At 43.8% G+C, this 26,103-nt stretch overlaps 1 protein-coding gene across 3 annotated transcripts in view; it reads right to left on the reverse strand.

Moving 5' to 3' along the window:
• Positions 1-21,291, reverse strand: part of LOC110499356 (ceramide synthase 1) — a 57,433-nt gene extending 36,142 nt beyond the window's left edge. For 2 of the 3 annotated variants that reach the window (XR_005039242.1, XM_021576482.2), the window contains exon 1: positions 20,016-21,291. Coding sequence is in view for 1 of the 3 variants with exons in the window: in XM_021576482.2 (XP_021432157.2) it covers positions 20,016-20,267 (252 nt within the window). In the remaining 2 variants the exon portion in view is untranslated. Of the gene's footprint in view, positions 1-10,088; positions 10,597-20,015 lie in introns of those variants that run through there. The other variant, XM_036960783.1, reaches the window with a different exon arrangement.
• Positions 21,292-26,103: the final 4,812 nt, after the last annotated feature.

Here is a 26,103-nt window from a genome sequence, read left to right on the forward strand (position 1 = left end):
AACTCTTTTTCCAGTTCACTTCACCTATTTTGTGTTCTGAGTCCTATTTGCATTCACATTGTTATGTTTAGAAAGGAACCAAGATCTTTTTCCTACATTCACCCAATTCACTCTGGGTTTTTACAAAGTGCAGGACAAGCCCTTCCATCAGAACATTATAGCTAAATATACCTACTTACATTTTGGAAGCTTATAGATTGGATTTAGTTAAAATATGATACATAATAACTGTAATCAGTAGATAATATTAACATGCAAATATTATTGGTAACAGAATAAATAGCAGAATTATAACTGCAGATTAAATTGTACACCCAATGTAGGCAACTGCCCATGATTCTCATCAAATATGCTGTCTTCTCACACTATTCAAACCCCACAATTGAATAAACAGTTTGTGAAGCTTTCAGCCTATAGATCACATATTGCAAACAAATAATCTTGAACTAAAAACTCACATATTTTGTCATTTCTGTGCATCCTTGACAATCGCTAAACATTATCCAGAGACAGCATGTTTTTTTCAGCGAACCTGCGCATCATCATCTCTCTTTTGTGGCACCAATGTGAGGGTTTATGGCAGGGGAAACAGTGTTGCAGTAGTCTATGTGAGGGTTTATGGCAGGGGAAACAGTAATGCAGCAGTCAAAGAGAGGGTTTATGGCAGGGGAAACAGTGTTGCAGTAGTCTATGTGAGGGTTTATGGCAGGGGAAACAGTGTTGCAGTAGTCTATGTGAGGGTTTATGGCAGGGGAAACAGTGTTGCAGTAGTCTATGTGAGGGTTTATGGCAGGGGAAACAGTGTTGCAGTAGTCTATGTGAGGGTTTATGGCAGGGGAAACAGTAATGCAGTAGTCAAAGAGAGGGTTTATGGCAGGGGAAACAGTGTTGCAGTAGTCTATGTGAGGGTTTATGGCAGGGGAAACAGTGTTGCAGTAGTCTATGTGAGGGTTTATGGCAGGGGAAACAGTGTTGCAGTAGTCTATGTGAGGGTTTATGGCAGGGGAAACAGTGTTGCAGTAGTCGATGTGAGGGTTTATGGCAGGGGAAACAGTGTTGCAGTAGTCTATGTGAGGGTTTATGGCAGGGGAAACAGTAATGCAGTAGTCAAAGAGAGGGTTTATGGCAGGGGAAACAGTATTGCAGTAGTCTATGTGAGGGTTTATGGCAGGGGAAACAGTAATGCAGTAGTCAAAGAGAGGGTTTATGGCAGGGGAAACCGTGTGGCAGTAGTCTATGTGAGGGTTTATGGCAGGGGAAACAGTGTTGCAGTAGTCTATGTGAGGGTTTATGGCAGGGGAAACAGTGTTGCAGTAGTCTATGTGAGGGTTTATGGCAGGGGAAACAGTGTTGCAGTAGTCTATGTGAGGGTTTATGGCAGGGGAAACAGTAATGCAGTAGTCAAAGAGAGGGTTTATGGCAGGGGAAACAGTGTTGCAGTAGTCTATGTGAGGGTTTATGGCAGGGGAAACAGTGTTGCAGTAGTCTATGTGAGGGTTTATGGCAGGGGAAACAGTGTTGCAGTAGTCTATGTGAGGGTTTATGGCAGGGGAAACAGTGTTGCAGTAGTCGATGTGAGGGTTTATGGCAGGGGAAACAGTGTTGCAGTAGTCTATGTGAGGGTTTATGGCAGGGGAAACAGTGTTGCAGTAGTCTATGTGAGGGTTTATGGCAGGGGAAACAGTAATGAAGTAGTCTATGTGAGGGTTTATTGCAGGGGAAACAGGGTTGCAGTAGTCTATGTGAGGGTTTATGGCAGGGGAAAGGGTTTATTCCTGAACGGGAACAAGTGTGAAAACAACCTAAACACATAGGCTACCCTATACACATGAGAGGAAAAACATGATACACCAACACCATGCTGGAAAAGAGAAATAGGCCTACTCACACTCCATAGACAACGCACCATAAACACATAACACACGTGACAAAACACAAACAAACCATACCCACATGAGAACACACACACACTAGCCTACACTCCTGGAGCTGCTCTCTCTGTTGCTCTGTGGTGTGTGTGTGTTAGGGTTGCGTGTGACAAGTGCTGAGTAGGCAACCCCAGCTCTCCACCTGGTCTCGGAGGGGATATTAACCCCCCCAACTAATTGGAGGATCACACACACTCCTAATGATTGAAGACACAAATGCATCTCACACTAATGCTTTGCTCCTCTGGAGAGAAGTCGGACCACTCAGTGTCATCCTGACGGCATTTTAACAGACCACTTCACCTTTGCACCAATTCAATTCATCACTGTTGTTTTTTCTAATGTCTTCTTTTCATGGGAAATGTTTCTCCCACTGAATGTTTTCAGTGGAAGGGCATTCAAGAGGTAAATTTGGTTTCTTAAACTGAAATTAGTCTGAATATAGAGATAACAGCTAGCCCTAAATCTGACAACTACTGGGCCTATATTTGTCCTTGTTTGTGGAGGATAGTGTATGTACTATATATTGTCAACTGACCACCCTTAACTCTCAGACTCTGACTTATTCAGTCACATAACAGCTTTATTCATGACCATTTCTAATGTTGACAAAATTGACTTTTGTTTACAGCCAGCTTGTGATCTGTGGTCGAATGACCTACCATTAAACAAAACAGTAACACTGAGGCGCTAGCTAGGTTATCTTATAGCTGTTGATGTCTTCTGCTGCTGCTGCTGTAGGTCTCAGAGTCTCTTGTCGTACCCACCAGCTCATTCAGTCCTGTAATAGGTGAACGTTGTACAGCCCCGAGCAGGAAGTGCTGGTGTCATGAGCCCAGTTCAAAGTTTTAACCGTCGGGGAGTGATAGAGAGAACGCGGTTTGTCATCTCCTGCTACTTAACAGCAAGACAAAAAGAAACCACACACTTAGAAAAAAGGACTCCAAAAGGTTATTTGGCTGTCTGGTTATTAGCATCTGCTAAAGGTGGCAGGTAGCCTAGTGGTTACAGCGTTGGGCCAGTAACCAAAAGGTTTCTGGATCGAATCCCTGAGCTGACAAGGTAAAAATCTGTTGTTTTTCCCCTGAGAAAGCCAGTTAACCCAAATGTATTATGATCATCAGACAAATTACTGTCATCACTGAAGGACGACGTGACAGCATAATTTACTTTTAAGATTTCTGACCGGCCTTGTTTTTTTTGCTTATGTGCCATTATTGCCGGCTAGACCATCCTTAGAGTAAGATGGCAAAGACGTTTTCTGATTGATCCATCTGTATTTGTTCAGGCTTGGGATTGGATTGCAGATAGAACCTTATAGCGCCAAGTTCAAATGGGTTTATGCAGACAGAACATTCATGGTCAATTTCCTTCACTTAAAATGTACTTTTTCTAAATCTAACTTCACAAACATATGACGACCAACTATCGAAAGATCAATTATATGTGACTAAAGAATTTTATAACAAAATGTCAGAATATTATAGTCCCAAGGTCTCGATGTCACAGTTGTAGTAAGTACATTTTCACACAATAAAGTAGTCAGTGCTAGCAGGAAAATACTGATATTTTTTATTTATTTTTCACAAGCTGTTCTGTTCTCCCGGTGTGTATGTAGGCATATGGGCGTTATCCATAATTCAACAGGCAGAAATTTGCAACACTAAGAGGGGTTGTACATAAAGCCAGGAGCGTGTGGTTTATGAAGTCACTGTGATAACCATGTTGCTGCCTGCCGGGCGGTCATGTAGTAGGATCTAAAGGAGAGGCTCGCTGATTAGTGTTGATTCTATTAGCAACGCTTAGACCACATGACACTGGGGGTGGAGGGGGGGGGGGTTCAGCTCAAACAAACCTGGTAGCGTCTGCTCAGCTGCCCTTATGTTTGTGCTAACAGAGTAATACCTAGGCTGTCGTTGTAAAACAGACATAGCTGTTATAGCTGCCAGATGTGTAGCTCATGTAGGGCTAACTAGCCTGTTGCTATGCTAACCGACAGGTTTTGGCTGAGGCTGGTCTGACAGCGGAGCGAGAGATGGAGGAGGAGACAGACAACAACACTGGATGGCAATTACAGAAACATTTGCTATTTTCCTATGATTCTAAATGTGTTGATGTACACCAGCCCTTCAACTGCCTAACGAGAGTCTTCCATGTAGGCCTAAAAACTGTTAGAAAAACACTGAAAAGTATTCAACTATGGTCCTACCTTTGAAAACCATGGAAAGTGGGGAACTCCTTGTCAACAGGCTTGATATATATTCTTCATTTTATTTTATTTAACCTTTATTTAACAAGCTCTAAACCCTCAAGAGGTAGTAATCCCACCTGTCGGAAGAGGGGCATTCTTCTTACCAAACCACATGACCTTTGTTTTGGAGGTGTTTAGGGCAGAGAAAGCTTGTTGGACACTAAGAACGCTTTGATGTAGAGCGTTTAACACAAAATCCGGGGAGGGGCCAGCTGAGTATAAGAGTGTATCATCTGCATATACAGTGGGGAGAACAAGTATTTGATACACTGCCGATTTTGCAGGTTTCCCTACTTACAAAGCATGTAGAGGTCTGTAATTTTTTATCATAGGTACACTTCAACTGTGAGAGACGGAATCTAAAACAAAAATCCAGAAAATCACATTTAATGATTTTTAAGTAATTAATTTGCATTTTATTGCATGACATAAGTATTTGATCACCTACCAACCAGTAAGAATTCCGGCTCTCACAGACCTGTTAGTTTTTCTTTAAGAAGCCCTCCTGTTCTCCACCTGTATTAACTGCACCTGTTTGAACTCGTTACCTGTATAAAAGACACCTGTCCACACACTCAATCAAACAGACTCCAACCTCTCCACAATGGCCAAGCCCAGAGAGCTGTGTAAGGACATCAGGGATAAAATTGTAGACCTGCACAAGGCTGGGATGGGCTACAGGACAATAGGCAAGCAGCTTGGTGAGAAGGCAACAACTGTTGGCGCAATTATTAGAAATTGGAAGAAGTTCAAGATGACGGTCAATCACCCTCGGTCTGGGGCTCCATGCAAGATCTCACCTTGTGGGGCATCAATGATCATGAGGAAGGTGAGGGATCAGCCCAGAACTACATGGCAGGACCTGGTCAATGACCTGAAGAGAGCTGGGACCACAGTCTCAAAGAAAACCATTAGTAACACACTACGCCGTCATGGATTAAAATCCTGCAGCGCACGCAAGGTCCCCCTGTTCAAGCCAGCACATGTCTAGGCCCCTCTGAAGTTTGCCAATGACCATCTGGATGATCTAGAGGAGGAATGGGAGAAGGTCATGTGGTCTGATGAGACAAAAAAATAGAGCTTTTTGGTCTAAACTCCACTCGCCGTGTTTGGAGGAAGAAGAAGGATGAGTACAACCCCAAGAACACCATCCCAACCGTGAAGCATGGAGGTGGAAACATCATTCTTTGGGGATGCTTTTCTGCAAAGGGGACAGGACGACTGCACCGTATTGAGGTGAGGATGGATGGGGCCATGTATCGTGAGATCTTGGCCAACAACCTCCTTCCCTCAGTAAGAGCATTGAAGATGGGTCGTGGCTGGGTCTTCCAGCATGACAACGACCCGAAACACACAGCCAGGGCAACTAAGGAGTGGCTCCGTAAGAAGCATCTCAAGGTCCTGGAGTGGCCTAGCCAGTCTCCAGACCTGAACCCAATAGAAAATCTTTGGAGGGAGCTGAAAGTCCGTATTGCCCAGCAACAGCCCCGAAACCTGAAGGATCTGGAGAAGGTCTGTATGGAGGAGTGGGCCAAAATCCCTGCTGCAGTGTGTGCAAACCTGGTCAAGAACTACAGGAAACATATGATCTCTGTAATTGCAAACAAAGGTTTCTGTACCAAATATTAAGTTCTGCTTTTCTGTATCAAATACTTATGTCATGCAATAAAATGCTAATTAAAATGCAAATTAATTACTTAAAAACCATACAATGTGGTTTTCTGGATTTTTGTATAGATTCCGTACCTATGATAAAAATTACAGACCTCTACATGCTCTGTAAGTAGGAAAACCTGCAAAATCGGCAGTGTATCAAATACTTGTTCTCCCCACTGTACATCGGAGAGAGAGCTTCCTACTGCCTGAGATATGTTGTTGATGTAAATTGAGAAGAGTGTGGGGCCTAGGATTGAGCCTTGGAGTACTACCTTGGTGATAGGCAGTGGCTGAGACAGCAGATGTTCTGACTTTATACACTGCACTCTTTGAGAGAGGTAATTAGCAAACCAGGCCAAAGACCCCTCAGAGACACCAATACCCCTTAGAATGGAATGGTCTACTGTATCAAAAGTTTTGGCCAAGTCAAACAAAATAGCAGCACAACATTGCTTAGAATCAAGGGCAATGGTGACATCATTGAGGACCTTTAAGGTTGCAGTGACACATCCGTAACCTGAGCGGAAACCAGATTGCATACCAGAGAGAATACTACAGGCATCAAGAAAGCCAGTCAGTTGATTATTGACAGGTTTTTCCAACACTTTTAATAAACAGGGCAAAATAGAAATAGGCCTATAACAGTTAGGATTAGCATGACCTCCCCCTTTAAATAAAGGACAAACCATTGCTGCCTTCCAAGCAATGGGAACATTGGGGCTAGTTGCATTAGAAGGGGTGGGAGATGAGGAAATATTAGATGGGCAAGGAAGCATGGCTGAATCAAATAGGAATCCTGACTTAATGAAGTGGTGATTAAAACGCTTAGCCATGTGTTTCTTGCCTACTACTAATGAAGGTTCACTCCCACCACGACTCTTTCAGACTCTGGCCTTTGCAGAGTTACAGTGTCCTGAGGAGACAATGAGCTCACATTTCCTTTGCCCTCCCAATCGTATTGTCATAGAGTAGCTTTGTTGTTGGGGTTACAGAGCTCTGCCAAGTTGAACAGCCGCAATGTGTTTTTGTCTACGTACCAAGTGGTTGCCATGAGAAGAGAAGAGAGGGAAAAAACGCTATTGTGGTCATGGATGTGCATTCCCGCTTGCCAGGGGAAAGACAGGATGCAAACACAAGTGATTTATAGGATTTGGTTAGTGAATCATTTATAAAGGACTGCCTCTCTGCTTTGGTAATGATTTGAGTGTTGTCTAAAGCGGTTTTGGAGCTGCTTCTTCATACGCTATTTGGTTGAAGCCAGTTATATATCAACACTTAATAAAGCTTTATATGAGGACATGTAAGGATCATCTCTTAAATTCTGGGCTGTTGGGACTTTGAATTAAGACAAAATTAGTTGTACTATACTAATACAGCTCACTACTACAGTTACCTGTTAACAGGGATCTAAAGTGCAACCAATTTGGTTGCATATGCGACAAAACATTTTGCTGTGCGACCAGAGTTTTATTTTGGAAGCACTGTGCGACTAGGAAAAACATCTCCCAGATAATAATTCATGTAAAGATAAGGCTTCGCTGTACCATTGTTTCCGAGTACCCTGGAGAAAACAAGAGTGCAGATTCAATGGGGCGGCAGGGTAGCCTAGTGGTTAGAGCATTGGGCTAGTAACCGAAAGGTAGCAAGTTTGATTCCCCCAGCTGACAAGGTACAAATCTGTTGTTCTGCCCCTGAACAAGGCAGTGTTCATAGGCCGTCATTGAAAATAAGAATTTGTTCTTAACTAACTTGCCTAGTTAAATAAAGGTAAAAAAAATATTTAAAAAATAGCATCATGGGTGCATGACTATACAGCAAAAACGGCTTGCACAAACAGGTCAAACGATCTTGGCTAGCTAACTATACCAATATATCCAAATATTTGGTGGCACAGAAAGAAAAGGGAATAGCTTCTTCTTCTTCTTCAAACTTGCTTTGCCGGACCACCACCTACCACCTACTGTACTAAAGTGTGAGGCTGGTCACGGCCTTCCTATTCTTTGTAACATAAAAAGGAAGGGGAAAAAAGGAAATAAAATTGCCTTACTAACTAACCCTTACCACCTTCACACTACTTTGTCCTATCTGATCCTAAACCAGGTCGACAGCCTGGGAGGACTGGGCGCTATCGTTCAATACCTTGTAACACTTCTGCAGTAAAATCTGTTACACCCAAGTACTTCTCTGCAGCTGCCACAACATCTGTTTTCAGTGATTTACGTTCCATGTCTGCGGTATAGTTGATAACCATGGCTATGAACGCTAAGAAACCAACCTTACTGAAGCACGTTATTCCTATCACTCTCTATTGCTCTCAGCCTACTCACAGGGATCCTCTTAGCATCCCTCGCCCTGGACCTTCCTCTACTACTCTCTTCACTGCCTCAGCATACCTGCACTGCTCTGATCCTGGCAACCTCAACCTGCCTTCCTCTCACCGGACACTTCTGATCTCCAGCGCCATAGGTACCCCTACAGTAAACACACACAACTTTTTCCACCAATACTACACATTTCTTTGTCTCATGCCCTCCTGCATACTGCTCACATCTCGGAATCTCCCTCCTGCACACTGTTGCAACATGACCATAAGCTTGGCACCTAAAACACCATAATGGGTTCGGGACAAAAGCTCTCACGGGATAACTGACATATCCTAACTTGAACTTTGTTGGGTAAAAACTCAAAATTCAACAGGACAGACAGTGTCTTCTGTTTCACCAGGTCTTCACTGGGTCTGCATTGCACCAAACAGTGGGCGTCACAGACATCGGGAATAATCCATTTCAGTTGACCCTCCTCAACAGTTAAAGTCACCCCAGTTATCAGTCCTTCAGCAGCACCCTGCTTCAGAGAGCAAATGAAGTCACAGCTCTTGTCCATCTCCTTGTGGATGGAAGAAATGCTAAAAATAACCACAAGTCCACATAGAGTTACTTTCACAGACTCAACAGTCCCCAACCTCATCTCCACCAACCTGAAACCATATATGGATCTGCAAATCAAGGATACATTCTCCAAAAATCTCACTCCCACTGGGCCAGAATCATCTTTGTCATCATCGGGATGAGGCACGATGTAGAAACCTAATGTCTTTACAGTGTTACATATTAGTTTATAGGGCACAACATACGCTTCAAAAGTAGCTGCACCTTAAGATTAGGATCATGGAGTAGGGTAATCTGATTCTAGACCTGCGGTTGAGGGCACCTTCTTCCTCAAGTGGTTTTTACACAGCCTAATGCTGATAAGCCCTCAAACCAGGTTAATGCTTCACCTACACATATCAGCTGTGAGTGGCAGTGGGAGGGAAGGGAATGAGGAATTCATAATAGGGTTATAAACTGCTGCTGAGTGCATTTCACTTTGGTCTGGCGCATTTGGCTGGTCCCTGAGATGCTGTGACTGTTGAGAAGCAGGCCGGACATGTATCAGGGCCCTATTGACCCCGATAATAGGAGCTGGGTGTGCTGAGCCAGCATGGAAAAGGCACTTACATCTTTTGTCTTGCCCATTCACCCTCTGAATTGCACACATACACAATCAATGTCTCAATTGTCTCAAGGCTTAAAAATCATTCTTAACCGGTATTCACTGATTGAAGTGGATTTAACAAATGACATCAATAAGGGATCATAGCTTTCACCCGGATTCACCTTGTCAGTCTATCATGGAAAGAGCAGGTGTTCCTAATGTTTGTATACTCAGTGTAAATAATATTGGTCTATCTGCAAAAACCTGTAACATGTATTTGTATGCAGATGACACTGTTATGTACAATTGCCCCTACGGCTGAACAGGCTAAGTTAGAGCAGCAATCTGATTTTGTCACCTTGCAAAAAGTCCTTGTTGATTAAAAATTGGAACTTCACGAGGGAAAAACTAAATGTATGCAGTTTTTTTAATTCTCGTATAAATATTTCAGATGGACTATACATTTTGTCACGCCCTGACCATTATGTCTCTATTTTGGTTTGGTCAGGGCGTGAGTTGGGGTTGGCATTCTATGTTTTGTGTTTCTATAATTTTCTATTTCTATGTTTTGGCCGGGTATGGTTCTCAATCAGGGACAGCTGTCTATCGTTGTCTCTGATTGGGAACCATACTTAGGTACCCTTTTTCCCACCTGCGTTTGTGGATAGTTATTTTCTGTTTAGTGTTTTCTGCACCTGACAGGACTGTTTCAGTTTTGTTTATTCTCTTTGTTCTTTTGTTATAGTGTTCAGTTTAAATAAAAAGTCATGAACACTTACCACGCTGCGCTTTGGTCCGATTCCTCCTCTTCAGACGACGACACCCAATTTATTTATGCATTGGATGGTTATTTCATCTAGCAGGTTCCTGCTTATAAATATCTAGGCTTTTGGATTGACAATAATTTGACGTTTAAAAAACATATGTATGAGCTACTGTAGTTAAGAAGCTGAGATTTAAAGTAGGCTTCTTTTATGGAAATAGATGCCTCTCCCTAAACAGCAGGAAGCAGATAGTACAGTCAACTTCCCTGACAGTTCTTGACTTTGGTGACACTGTTTATGGGAATGCAACATTCACTACCCTTAAAACTGTGGATGCTGTCTACCATAGCACCCAGTTTAAATACGCACCACTGCATCCTCTATCAAAATGTTGGCTGGTCCTCATTAAAGTGTCACGATCGTTATAATGAATGTCGGACCAAGGCGCAGCTTACGTAGAGTTCCACATGTTTCATTGAAACTCACAAAAACAATAAAGAGCTAAATGAAACGTGAAGTCATGGAGTGCTCTCTGGCCACTACACACAACAAGATCCCACAAAACACAGTGGGGGAAATGGCTGCCTAAATATGATCCCCAATCAGAGACAACGATAAACAGCTGTCTCTGATTGGGAACCATACCAGGCAAACATAGACATACAATAACCTAGATAACCCACCCTAGTCACACCCTGACCAAACCAACATAGAGAATAAAAGGCTCTCTATGGTCAGGGCGTGACATAAAGTCCCGTAGATCACTTCATTACTCCCTTTTTGTTTACAAAGCTCTACCACACAAGCTTCCGATCTAACTAATAAAATATTATAATATGAGACACCCAACCTGTTCACAGGCATGGTTGACTCTTGAGGTTCCAGAAAAGTATATACAGATCTAGGTAAATCTGCCTTCAGTTTAAGTGCCCCTCCTTTTTGGAATAGCCTACAAAACTCATCTTGACTCTCTGGTGCCTCTAGGGCAGTTTAGGACTTAATGTTGAATGAATTTAATGAGAATTTCAACTGTTTGGATTTGAATTGTCTTTGTAGTGTTTGAAACTGTAGTGTTGATTCTGTAATTTGTAGTTCATAAAAATGTTATGTATCATTTTGAATTTGTTTTATTGTTTTCCTGATGGCACCATTGTAAATGAGACCCTGGTCTCAAATGGGTTTCCCTGACTAAATTAAACAAAAACGATGATCTGACGGCCCTACAGGCCCCAGGTTCATTCACACGTCACCTATTGCCCATTCCTGGTCGTATAAGCAAGTCGTATGGCAATGAAATGTCAGATACACTTACACTTGGTAGTACTGTCAACCATAAACAGCATCCCCATGCTTTACACGTGGCAAACACTGATCGAGAGAGCCTTTTTCGGCCCTACAGTATATTGTCTAAGCCCAAGTCTTCTTAGGTGACACCTCTAACCTCGGTGCACTGCAGTGACCGAGTTAAGACGGAGTAATAATATCAGTAACTAAAAAGGCTGAAGCAGCTCTGAGCCTTCTGCACATCAGAGCTCAACAATGTGCGTATCTATCCTCTAAATAGAAAGTCCTTAAAAATAGTTTTTGACAGTAAAGTCAGAGGCCATCTTATGTGAAGACATGAGCCACAATGTCAGACTCAATATCAGATTTTCAAGGATAGAAGTATGTGTTCTAGTTATAGCTCACTAGTGCCAAGAGTTTTTCCTGTGTGGTCAGGGGGTTTGTAGGGGTAGAGAGTAGAGGTCAACTGATTATGGTTTTTCAACGCTGATACCATACCGATTATTGGAGGACCAAATCGGTCGATTTTTTAAAATGTATTTGTAATAATGACAATTACAACAATACTGAATGAACACTTATTAAAACGTAATATAATACATCAATAAAAATCTATTTAGCCTCAAATAAATAATGAAACAAGTTCAATTTGGTTTAAATAATGCAAAAACAAAGTGTTGGAGAAGAAAGTAAAAGTGCAATATGTGCCATGTAAAAAAGCTAACGTTTGAGTTCCTTGCTCAGAACATGAGAACATATGAAAGTTGGAGGTTCCTTTTAACATGAGACTTCAATATTCCAAGTTAAGAGGTTTTAGGTTGTAGCTAATATAATATAGTACAGTATAGCTTCCGTCCCTTCCGTCCCTCTCCTTGCTCCTACCCGAGCTCAAACCAGGAATACATCGACAACAGCCACACTCGAAGCAGCGTTACCCATGCAGAGCAAGGGGAACAACTACCACCGCTCAGACAGACTGATCTATCAAATCATAGACTTAATTATAACATAATAACACACAGAAATACGAGCCTTTGGTCATTACCACCAGTTCCGGCACCACGCACCAGGCCTACAGTGCGCCTCCAGGGTCCAGTACGCCCTGTTCCTGCTCCTCGCACTCGCCCTGAGGTGCGTGTCCCCAGCCCGGTACCACCAGTGCCAGCACCATGCACCAGGCCTCCAGGGTCCAGTACGCCCTGTTCCTGCTTCTCGTACTCTCCCTGAGGTGCGTGTCCCCAGCCCGGTACCACCAGTGCCGGCACCACGCACCAGGCCTACAGTGCGCCTCGCCAGTCCAGAGCGTCCGGCGACAGTACCCAGTCCAGAGCGTCCGGCGACAGTACCCAGTCCAGAGCGTCCGGCGACAGTACCCAGTCCAGAGCGTCCGGCGACAGTACCTCAAACGACGGGCTACAGTCCCCCATCCCGGGGCCTATGGCGAGGATCCGCAGTCCAGAGCATCCGACGGTGATCAACAGGTCAGTACTATAAGAGCGGACTCAGTGTAAAGAAGGGGGGCGGTGTCCAGAACCAGAGCCGCCACCGAGGTTAGCTGCCCACCCAGACCCTCCCATATAGGTTTAGGTTTGCGGACTCCCGGTACTGTCACGCTCTGACCTTAGTTATCTTTGTTTTCTTTATTATTTTGGTTCGGTCAGGGTGTGACGAGGGTGGTATGTGTTTTTGTCTTGTCTAGGGTTTTTGTATATCTATGGGGTTTTGGTATTGTCTAGGTAAATGTAGGTCTATGGTGGCCTGAAATGGTTCCCAATCAGAGACAGCTGTTTATCGTTCTCTCTGATTGGGGATCCTATTTAGGTTGCCATTTTTCCATTTTGGTTTTGTGGGTTATTGTCTATGTGTAGTTGCAGGTCAGAACTCGTGTCTTATAGCTTTAGTGTTTTTCGTGTAATAAAAGAAGAATGTATTCTTATCACGCTGCGCCTTGGTCTCCTCGTTATGACGAACGTGACACATTCGGTATTTGATCTAAAGGGTGGCATCCCTAAGTCTAAATATTCCTGTTACATTGCACAACCTTCAATGTTATGTCATAATTATGTAAAATTCTGGCAAATTAGTTCGCAATGAGACAGGCTGCCCAAACTGTTGCATATATGCTGACTCTGCGTGCAATGAACGCAAGAGAAGTGGCACAATTCACCTGGTTAATATTGCCTGCTAACCTGGATTTCTTTTAGCTAATTATGCAGGTTTAAAAATATATATTTCTGTGTATTGATTTTAAGAAAGGCATTGGTGTTTATGGTTAGGTACAGTTGTGCAACAATTGTGCTTTATTCGCAAATGCGCTTTTGTTGAATCACCCCCCTGCGTTGCATCGATTATACACAGGACACGCTAGATAAACTAGTATTATCATCAACTATGTGTAGTTAACTAGTGATTATGATTGATTGTTTTTTACAAGATAAGTTTAATGCTAGCTGGCAACTTACCTTGGTTTCTACTGCATTCGCATAACAGGCAAGCTCCTCGTGGAGTGCAATGAGAGGCAGGTGGTTAGAGCGTTGGACTAGTTAACTGTAAGGTTGCAAGATTGAATCCCCCGAGCTGACAAGGTAAAAAATCTGTCGTTCTGCCCCTGAACAAGGCAGTTAATCAACCGTTCCTAGGCCGTCATTGAAAATAAAAATGTGTTATTGACTGACTTGCCTAGTTAAATAAAGGTGTAAAAAAATAAAAAAATGTTAATTAGCTAAATCTTTGTCCAAAAATACCGATTTCCGATTGTTATGAAAACTTGAAATCGCCCATTCCGATTAATAATTCGACCTCTAGGAGAGAGACTACTGTAACTGCATGAGATTCAGTCAGTCAGTCAGTAGGTTCATTGTGGGTCTTATCGCTGTAACACCATCTCTCTCTCTCTTCTCCCCTTCCATCTCAGATGCTCCTTTATAAGCCCATGCAGCCACAGAGACAGAGGTCGTGGGTATTGTTTCCTGACAGCTTCAAATATTTAAGGAGTAGTGGAGCAGGAGCACCCAGGACCTTTAATCATATGCCTTGTGTTTTGTTTATGGCGTACCTTAATTCTACAAGAGGCTGTAGTTGTTCTGATATATTGAAGTCCACAGTGACCCATTTCTCTCAGATGAAAGCTAGCTAAGGCGGCAGGTTAACCTCAATGCATCACTGGATGCTCATTTTCATTAACATGGTTTACCTGACACTGAACCCACTTCTCGTTCATTGTTTGGTGCATTTTACGCAGTACAGACAAAAACACGTAATTGGAGAAATACCCCCATAGCATTGCATCAATTTGTAATAGTTTAGTGACTAATGAGTGGGAATCATTTTAACTTTCAATCCTCAAGCCATTTCTCGTCCATAGTAATGATGACTAAGAGGAAAAACAGCCCATTCCCTGTATTCTCTGACCACAAATGTGCCAACAAAACCTGTATGTGTGCAACTATGGGGTAAAACAGATGCGTTTGGCTTATATTGTTGACAATATGTAACTATATTTAGTCTCCAAATGTTTATTGAAAACATAAATTAATTTGCACAATAAGCACTTGTCTCTCAAATAAATCTTTACAGTTGTTGGTTAGCTAGCTAGCGATTTTTTTTGCCATATTAGCATTGTCATGAAATCAGTCAAAACACCTAAAATCAAGACCTTGCATCAAGAACAAGATTAAACTAGCTGAAAGGAGCCACTTCCGATTCCCAACATGGCAGATTCTTGTCATTGTTGCTAGCTATCTGCATATTCAAAATCACATTTTTTTCTTTACCTTTATTTATCCAGGCAAGCCAGTTATGAACAAATTCTTATTTACAATGACGCAACAACACACAGCAACAACGGACAGCTTCTGGCCACATCGATACGCGTGCATCATTTTCATGACCTTGTCAGACAATCCGTCTACACTGAGTATACAAAAAATGAGGAACACCTTCCTAATATTGAGTTGCACGCCTTTTCCCTTCAGAACAGCCTCGATTTATCGGGGCATGGACTCTACAAAATTTAGAAAAAGTTCCACAGGAATGCTGGCCATTGTTGACTTCAATGCTTCCCACAGTTGTGTCAAGTGGGCTAGATGTCCTTAGGGTGGTGGACCATTCTAGACCACACAAAGGAAACTGTTGAGCGTGAAAAACTCAGCAGCGTTGCAGTTATTGACACACTCAAACTGGTGAGCCTGGCACCTACTACCATACCCCGTTCAAAGGCACGTAAATATTTAGTCTTGCACATTCACCCTCTGAAAGGCACACATACACAATCCATGTCTTAATTGTCTCCAGACCTAAATGTCCTTCTTTAACCTGTCTTCTCCTCTTCATCTACACTGATTGAAGTGGATTTAACAGGTGATATCAATAAGGGACCATAGCTTTCACCTCGATTCACCTGGGCAGTCTATGTCATGGAAAGAGTTGGCCGGAACAGAGCAAATGGAATGGCATCAAACACCTTAATACCATTCCACCTATTCTGCTCCAGTCATTACCACAAGCCCATTCTAATACACACAGTGTATTAGCACCACATACCCCAACTCCTCCCCTACCCAGCCAAATGTCAGAATAATGAGCTGTGAGCCACATCTATCTGTGAGGACTAGATGTTAGGACCCTCCCAGTCAACCCCAACAAAGCGGGAGCGTCAGAGTCTGTGTATCTCTCAGCAGAGCCTTGAGAGATTACCCTTCCTGTCATGGAGCCCAAAACTGGGAGGATTATTAATGTGCTCATTCATTGATAGGCCAATATATGCAAACGGTAATGTAATAAATTGATTGACTGACCGAATGTGTGTAAGAGAAAAATAAAAGAGATGCTACTACTACTCTAAAAGAAATGACAAAAGAACCTAGAATTGTTGAATATTGCTTTACCCGGTTGGCAGGTAGCCTAGCGGTTAAGAGCATTGGCCCAGTAACCGAAAGGTCACTGGTTTGAATCCTCAAGCTGACTAGATAAAAATCTGTCAGTGAGCAAGGCACTTAATCCTAGTCGCTCTGGATAAGAGCATCTGCTAAATGACTAACATGTACACCATTTGACGATACAGTGTAATAACAAAGAAACAACCAAATTACCTAGAATCTAGAAATATTGTTTTATTGAGGATAGCCAATCTTTCAAGATAGTTTGAGCACAATCGAATCAAATTAAATGTTATTGGTCGCATACACATACACAATTGGTCAAAAGTTTTAGAACACCTACAAATCCAAGGGTTTTTCTTTATTTCTACTATTTCCACATTGTAAAATAATAGTGAAGACATCAAAACTATGAAATAGCACATATGGAATCATAAAGTAACCAAAAAAGTGTTAAACAAATCAAATTATATTTTATATTTGAGATTCTTCAAATAGCCACCCTTTGCCTTGATGACAGCTTTGCACAGTCTTGGCATTCTCTCAACCAGCTTCACCTGGAATGCTTTTCCAACAGTCTTGAAGGAGTTCCCACATATGCTGAGCTGCTTTTCCTTTACTCTGCAGTCCGACTCATCCCAAACCATCTCAATTTAGTTGAGGTTGGGGGATTGTGGAGGCCAGGTCATCTGATGCAGCACTCCATCACTTTCCTTCTTGGTAAAATATCCCTTACACAACCTGGAGGTGTGTTGGGTCATTTTCCTGTTGAAAAACAAATGAAAGTCCCACTAAGCCCAAACCAGATAGGATGGCGTATCGCTGCAGAATGCTGTGTTGGCCATGCTAGTTAAGTGTGCCTTGAATTCTAAATAAATCACTGACAGTGTCACCAGCAAAGCACCCCCACACCATAACACCTCCTCCTCCATGCTTTACAGTGGGAAATACACCTGCGGAGATCATCCGTTCATGCACACCGCGTCTCACAAAGACACGGCGGTAGGAACTAAAAATCTCCAATTTGGACTCCACACCAAAGGACAAATTTCCACTGGTCTAACTTCCGTTGCTCATGTTTCTTGGCCCAAGCAAGTCTCTTCTTATTATTGGTGTCCTTTAATCAAATCAAATTACATCCAAATGTATTTGTCATATGCGTCGAATACAACAGGTGTAGTAGACCTTACAGTGAAATGCTTACTTATAGGCCCTTAACCAACAATGCTGTTTTAAGAAAATACCCCCCCCCCCCCCAAAAAAAATGATGAGATAAGAATAACAAATAATTAAAGAGCAGCAGCAAATAACAATAGTGCGGCTATATACAGGGGGTACCGGTTTAGAGTCAATGTGCGGGGGTACCAGTGTCGAGGTAATATTTACATGTAGGTAGAGTTATTAAAGTGACTATGCATAGATAATAACAGAGAGTAGCAGCAGCGTAGAAGAGGGGGGGGCAATGCAAATAGTATGGGTAGCCATTTGATTAGCTGTTCAGGAGTCTTATTGCTTAGGGGTAGAAGCTGTTTAGAAGCCTCTTGGACCTAGACTTGGCACTCCGGTACCACTTTCCGTGCGGTGGCAGAGAGAACAGTCTATTACTAGGGTGGCTGGAGTCTTTGACAATATTCAGGGCCTTCCTGTTAGGTTGTTGGTAATGTGGACGCCAAGGAACTTGAAGCTCTCAACCTGCTCCACTACAGCCCCTTCGATGAGAATGGGGCGTGCATGGTCCTCCTTTTCCTGTAGTCCACAATCATCTCCTTTGTCTTGATCACGTTGAGGGAGAGGTTGTTGTTCTTGCAACACGCGGTCAGGTCTCTGACCTCCTGACCTCCTCCCTATAGGCTGTCTCATCGTTGTCGGTGATCAGGCCTCCCACTGTTGTGTCATCGGCAAACTTAATGATGGTGTTGGAGTCGTGCCTGGCTGTGCAGTCATGAGTGAACAGGGAGTACAGGAGGGGACTGAGCACACACCCCTAAGGGCCCCCCGTGTTGAGGATCAGCGTGGCGGATGTGTTGTTACCTACCCTTACCACCTGGGGAAGGCCTGTCCCACTTTTTCTCCCCAATTTCATAGTATCCAATTATTAGTAGTTACTATCTTGTCTCATCGCTACAACTCCCATATGGGCTCGGGAGAGACAAAGGTCAAAAGTCATGCGTCCTCCGAAACACAACCCAACCAAGCCGCACTGCTTCTTAACACAGCGCACATCCCAACCCGGAAGCCAGCTGCACCAATGTGTCGGAGGAAACACCGTGCACCTGGCGACCTTGGTTAGCGTGCACTGTGCCCAGCCCGCCACAGGAGTCGCTGGTGCGCGATGAGACAAGGATATCCCTACCGGCCAAACCCTCCCTAACCCGGACGACGCTAGGCCAATTGTGCCCCACAGACTGGGAGGTCCGTGGGGCGACGAGCCTGGACGCAAACCCAGAGTCTCTGGTGGCACAGCTAGCGCTGCGATGCAGTGCCCTAGACCGCTGCGCCACCTGGGAGGCCTTTTTGCAGCAATTTGACCATGAATGTGGAGGCCAGATGACCCGGCCTCCACAATCCCCCAACCTCAACCAAATTGAGATGGCTTGGGATGAGTTGGACCACAGAGTGAAGGAAAGGCAGCCAACAAGTGCTCAGCATATGTGGGAACTCCTTCAAGACTGTTGGAAAAGCATTCCAGGTGAAGCTGGTTGAGAGAATGCCAAGAGTGTGCAAAGCTGTCATCAAGGCAAAGGGTGGCTATTTGAAGAATCTCAAATCTCAAATATATTTTTATTTGTTTAAGACTTTTTTGGTTACTACATGATTCCATATGTGTTATTTCACTATTATTCCACAATGTGGAAAATAGTAAAAATAAAGAAAAAACGTTGAATGAGTAGGTGTGTAGATAGCAGATGTTATTGCGGGTGTAGCGAAATGATTGTGTTTTCCAAGTTCCAACTGTGCAGTAATATCTAACAATTCACAACAATACACACAAATCTCAAAGTAAAAGTATGGAATTAAGAAACAGCCCGCATGTGTTAGTGCTGTGACAGCAGTTTGTGAGACAATATTGTAGTAGACTAGATCTCACATGCATTGATTTCCTCATCAGTCTACTGTCTTAAATCAATCCCCAGTCATGAGGAAGGTCTGTGGTTTCCGTGTATGGGTCCTTAATCCCCTCTGCAAAGCTTGCTTTCTCCATCTCTGCTCTGGTCTTTGTAACCTGGCAGTTGTTATTCTATAGCAGCCTCGTTAGCTGGGGCAAAGGGTTGTTAAACCTGGTATCTGATCTTCATCTTGGCCACATGACACACACAGAGACTCTATCTGAACGTAGTATATAGGCCTTATGCATAGCCTTCCTCAGAATGAAGGTCTTCCTAATATGCTTCAATTTGATGGGCATCATGATGAACTTGTCAAGAGGACAAGTCCCAGTAACAATTGGTGAATTCAGCAAGAGAATAATTTATGTTTTTAAACCAAAGCGGACCAGTGTTTCATATCCTGTGGTGAGCTTCACAAGTCAAATGTGATTAATCATAATTGAAATCAAATTATTCTTATTCCACTAATACTGCAAGGTACATGAAACATGGGACATTAACAACACCCTTATAGTGAGCCATGAAGGCTGCACTCTGAAAGAAGGCCCCTATATGAACGAGAATACAGCTCATGGTCCTTGAAGAAGGAATGTGTGTATTTGTGGGGAAACGTGTATGTGTGGATGTATAGTATTCAAAAATGAGTGGAAGGCTGAGAATGCTTCTGTATCTACCTGGAACAGACATTCTGTTAGTCCCCGTCGTATCTGCGTCCACATAACCGCGCAGATGAAGAAAAGGCCGATTTCGGTCCAGGTAATATAAGCGTTATCCAGGAGCGTGCTTTTGGAGAGCTCTAGACCGCAAGTGCTACAGCCTCTCAAGGCACTGGGCATCACTGTTGATGCTCTCGTTATGAGATCCGCATAGCCAGGCATGGGTTCCACCTCCCCGACACTCATGTCGTCCCCGGTATGACTGTCCATTGTGGCGGCACTGAAAAAGTCGATTTAGAAAACTGACCCTGATTTAGGAACACAGAGCGGCAAGCTCCTACACTTCCAAACTAGCTAGCCAGCAGCTATCCCAAAAACGCGGAAAACTGTAATCAGCTTAATCTCTCAAGTAGCCTGCCTAATTCTTTGTTTTCTAATTTAAGATGTGGGCCCATTTCGCATAGGTGACAATTTATGTCAGATTGGAATATAGGCCCACAAAAACCAAGGGTAATAGCCGGGTCGATTTATTTAATAGCCAACGTAATTAGCTATCTATATTGTAATATTACATATATTCTATGATCCAGTAAACATTGTTCAGAATGTTGGGCATTATTCTACGCATACTACCTCATCATTTTAGCTAGCTTGTCAGCCGTCTACGGTTAGCTAAATTAAATGCACACTACTGGATATACCAGCATTTACAACACCTACCAAACTAGCTAGCTGAATCTTTCTGAGATTAGATGTAGCTGTAAAATCACCTTTAAATTACAATAAAAAAATCCAGTAAATGTTATCTGGCTGCCTAATGTGCCATAATGATCGGTACGGTCGAAGTATCACATGTGATTCTAGTGAACCTAACGTTATATTCTGTATAATCTCATCTCCGTTATTCGTTTTATATAACATCTCACCGTCATTTCATCAACTAGAATAACCTAGTCCTACCAGACACCAAACCAGTGGGATTGAAACCTTTCTAATACTGTTTTTTTAATTAACGCCGAAAAAAATCTAGAATATATATCCTCAATGTTCGGCTTCCTGTGCTGTGCCACTGCTGGTGATCAACGTCGTGTCCTGGCTGTGTCTGCGCTCTCTGCCTCTTGACAAGTGACAGAGAAATGCGCGCTGTTTTAATGGGAATCAATGTAGAACATAATTCCATATGGCACTCACTTGAAACCTATCCGGTTATAATAATACAAGTATAGTAAACGTTTTTACCGGCGCGACTAGCGGGTGTTCACCCGCTTTAATTTAAAATTCGAGTTTAATGTAGAAACAGCAGCGTTGCCGTGACGTAATTATGTCCCGCTATGTCATCCAACTGCTGGGATTGAAACCGGAGATAATTTAAAGCGACAATTCAACATGTACAAAAAAGTACAGGATGCCGACTTTTCCAGAAAACACGTTGATACTGTAGAGGAATTTCTACATTAATTGAATGGCCCACTCATTTACAAAATAGATAATTTCACATGCAAAATAAAAAATTAATCTGTGAATTGGACGAGACATAAGGGTCTACAGGGTCTACATAAGATGGTCTACCTCCAGCAAGTATCGTCGGGCCACATTTCAAGAATTTCATAGAAAGTTTCACACTGACACACACTGGGTGTAAACAGGGTCATAAAACATGTATTGTCAATTCAGAGGAATGTTTATAGAAAACAGTTACACAGGAGGCAATTTATCAATTTAGAGAAATGGAAATGTTACAAACAGAGACATCATCAAAAGGGACATTTCATGTACTACCACTACTTCGGAGTATAAATCAAATCTGTGTCCACTACATAAAGGTAATATTATTATGATAAAGCTCTGCAAAATAAACGTTTTTTTTGTATATATATAAAAATGTCTAAATGTGCATGTCAATTTTAATCCATACAATTTAGAGTCCAGTATTCATAATGTTTTGTGGTCCAAACAAATTCCTTCATTGTGTCAAACAGTCGCAGTGGGAGCATGCTGCATCACCAACAGATTGATGTTAAAAACATGCTCCTGAACTTCAGCAACTACTTTTTATTTTATTTTTATACCTTCTGATTTGGGCTGAATGTGTCAATGAGTACGGTTACATGCACACAATCATGTGATTATTGAGAAGTCAGATTAATATAATATTCCAATAAAACGTTTACATGCTTTGCAAGATTAACAATTTCCCTAATAACCCTGTTTACATGAACACTTCTGAAATCAGGCTACCTGATGGGACTGATAAATGTAGAAAATGACCAATCAAAATAAACATTCTAACACAGCGAACATGTTCTTTTTGGGAAGCCTATTTGATTGAGTTTGTATGCGAAAACTACTTTAAGACAAACATTGTTGTTTCGAACTCACTTCACTCGCGCTAAAAGGGGAGGCTCGCTCAGATGGTGCTGGCATATTCGCAAATCAAATACACAGCTGGAATGCCAATTAAGGTGTTCACATGTCCTAATAATTTGAAAGACTGCTCATGCTCAGAAAACCAGAAAACCATTGAATTATTAGTGTGCATGTAAACAGTCACTGTGTAGTTCATACATACATAATCTAAGAGCAGAATTACTGTTTTACCTCAATTACCCAGGAAATCCCTAGTTTGAAGGCAATTATTTTTCTGGAAGTTGCTACATTTTCCCAAACGTGGGCCAGCCCCCTAGCAGCTAACAAGATGCACTCACAGCTGAGTGAGAACAATGACGTGGGCACATAGTGTAATCGGAAAGTATTCAGACCCCTTCCCTTTTTCCACAATACAGCCGTATTCTAAAATGGATTAAACTTTATTTTTTTATACACAATACCCCATAATGACAAAGCGAAAACAGTTTTTTAGAAATGTTTGCAATTGTATATATATAAAAATAATAATATACAGAAATACCTTATTTACATAAGCTATGAGACTCGTAATTGAGCTCAGGTGCATCCTGTTTCTACTGATCATCCTTGAGATGTTTCTACAACTTGATTGGAGTCCACCCGTAGTAAAATCAATTGATTGGAAATTATTTGGAAAAGCACACACCGGTCCATATTTATTTTTTTAATTTTTTTATTTCACCTTTATTTAACCAGGTAGGCAAGTTGAGAACAAGTTCTCATTTACAATTTACATATAAGGTTGACAGTGCATGACAGAGCAAAAATCAAGCCATGGGGTCGAAGGAATTGTCCATAGAGCTCAGAGACAGGAGTTGGCCAAAAGGCACCTAAGGACTCAGTGTAACGGTTTTCCTGTTGTGAAGGAGAAGCGAACTGCGGCGTGGTGGTTACTCATGTTTTTTTATTTTTTTATTTTACCCCTTTTTCTCCCCAATTTCGTAGTATCCAATTGTGTAGTAGCTACCATCTTGTCTCATCGCTACAACTCCCGTACGGGCTCGGGAGAGACGAAGGTTGAAAGTCATGCGTCCTCCGATACACAACCAACCAAGCCGCTGCTTCTTTAACACAGCGCACATCCAACCCAGAAGCCAGCCGCACCAATGCGCCGGAGGAAACACCGTGCACCTGGCCACCTTGGCTAGCGTACACTGCGCCCAGCCCGCCACAGGAGTCGCTGGTGCACGATGAGACAAATCAAATCAAATCAAATTTTATTTGTCACATACACATGGTTAGCAGATGTTAATGCGAGTGTAGCGAAATGCTTGTGCTTCTAGTTCCGACAATGCAGTAATAACAAGTAATCTAACTAACAATTCCAAAACTACTGTCTTGTACACAGTGTAAGGGGATAAAGAATATGTACATAAGGATATATGAATGAGTGATGGTACAGAGCAGCATAGGCAAGATACAGTAGATGGTATCGGGTACAGTATGTACAAATGAGATGAGTATGTAAACAAAGTGGCATAGTATAGTATAAAGTGGCTAGTGATACATGTATTACATAAGGATACCGTCGATGATATAGAGTACAGTATGCATATGAGATGAATAATGTAGGGTAAGTAACATTTATATAAGGTAGCATTGTTTAAAGTGGCTAGTGATATATTTACATCATTTCCCATCAATTCCCATTATTAAAGTGGCTGGAGTTGAGTCAGTGTCAGTGTGTTGGCAGCAGCCACTCAGTGTTAGTGGTGGCTGTTTAACAGTCTGATGGCCTTGAGATAGAAGCTGTTTTTCAGTCTCTCGGTCCCAGCTTTGATGCACCTGTACTGACCTCGCCTTCTGGATGATAGCGGGGTGAACAGGCAGTGGCTCGGGTGGTTGATGTCCTTGATGATCTTTATGGCCTTCCTGTGACATCGGGTGGTGTAGGTGTCCTGGAGGGCAGGTAGTTTGCCCCCGGTGATGCGTTGTGCAGACCTCACTACCCTCTGGAGAGCCTTACGGTTGAGGGCGGTGCAGTTGCCATACCAGGCGGTGATACAGCAAGGACACCCCTACCGACCAAGCCCTCCCTAACCCGGGCGACGCTAGGCCAATTGTGCGTCGCCCCACGGACCTCCCGGTCGCGGCCGGTTACGACAGAGCCTGGGCGCGAACCCAGGACTCTGATGGCACAGCTGGCGCTGCAGTACAGCGCCCTTAACCACTGCACCACCCGGGAGGCCCCCAGGTTACTCATGTTTAATGAAAAAACGATAAACACGAACACTACAAAACAATAAACGTGGAAAACCAAAAAACAGTCCTATCTGGTGCAAACACAGAGACAGGAACAATCACCCACAAACACACAGTGAAACTCAGGCTACCTAAGTATGATTCTCAATCAGAGACAACTACTGACACCTGCTTCTGATTGAGAACCATACTAAGCCGAAACATAGAAATACCCAAAACCTAGAAAAACAAACATAGACTGCCCACCCAACTCACACCCTGACCATACTAAATAAATACAAAACACAGGAAATAAAGGTCAGAACGTGACAGTACCCCCCCCCCCAAAGGTGCGGACTCCGGTCGCAAAACCTTGACCTATAGGGGAGGGTCTGGGTGGGCGTCTGTCCGCGGTGGCGGCTCTGGTGCTGGACGTGGCCCCCACTTCACCATTGTCTTAGTCCCCCACCTTGTCCGCTTCCGTGGCCTCCTAGCCACGGCGACCCTACTTAATGACCCCACTGGACTGAGGGGCAGCTCGGGACAGAGGGGCAGCTCGGGACAGAGGGGCAGCTCGGGACAGAGGGGCAGCTGCTCGGGACAGAGGGGCAGCTGCTCGGGACAGAGGGGCAGCTGCTCGGGACAGAGGGGCAGCTGCTCGGGACAGAGGGGCAGCTGCTCGGGACAGAGGGGCAGCTGCTCGGGACAGAGGGGCAGCTCGGGACAGAGGGGCAGCTGCTCGGGACAGAGGGGCAGCTGCTCGGGACAGAGGGGCAGCTGCTCGGGACAGAGGGGCAACTGCTCGGGACAGAGGGGCAACTGCTCGGGACAGAGGGGCAGCTGCTCGGGGCTGAGGGGCTCTGGCGCCTCTGGGCTGAGGGGCTCTGGCGCCTCTGGGCTGAGGGGCTCTGGCGCCTCTGGGCTGAGGGGCTCTGGCGCCTCTGGGCTGAGGGGCTCTGGCGCCTCTGGGCTGAGGGGCGGCACTGGCGGCCCCTGGCTGACTGGCGGCCCCTGGCTGACTGGCGGCACTGGCGGCCCCTGGCTGACTGGCGGCACTGGCGGCCCCTGGCTGACTGGCGGCACTGGCGGCCCCTGGCTGACTGGCGGCACTGGCGGCCCCTGGCTGACTGGCGGCACTGGAGGCCCCTGGCTGACTGGCGGCACTGGCGGCTCCTGGCAGGCTGGCGGCACTGGCGGCGCTGGGCAGACTGGCGGCACTGGCGGCGCTGGGCAGACGGGTGGCACCTGCTTCTGATTGAGAACCATACTAAGCCGAAACATAGAAATACCCAAAACCTAGAAAAACAAACATAGACTGCCCACCCAACTCACACCCTGACCATACTAAATAAATACAAAACACAGGAAATAAAGGTCAGAACGTGACAGTACCCCCCCCCCCAAAGGTGCGGACTCCGGTCGCAAAACCTTGACCTATAGGGGAGGGTCTGGGTGGGCGTCTGTCCGCGGTGGCGGCTCTGGTGCTGGACGTGGCCCCCACTTCACCATTGTCTTAGTC

This window comes from Oncorhynchus mykiss, chromosome 1, assembly GCF_013265735.2.
Source record: "Oncorhynchus mykiss isolate Arlee chromosome 1, USDA_OmykA_1.1, whole genome shotgun sequence".
Lineage (NCBI taxonomy): Eukaryota > Metazoa > Chordata > Actinopteri > Salmoniformes > Salmonidae > Oncorhynchus > Oncorhynchus mykiss.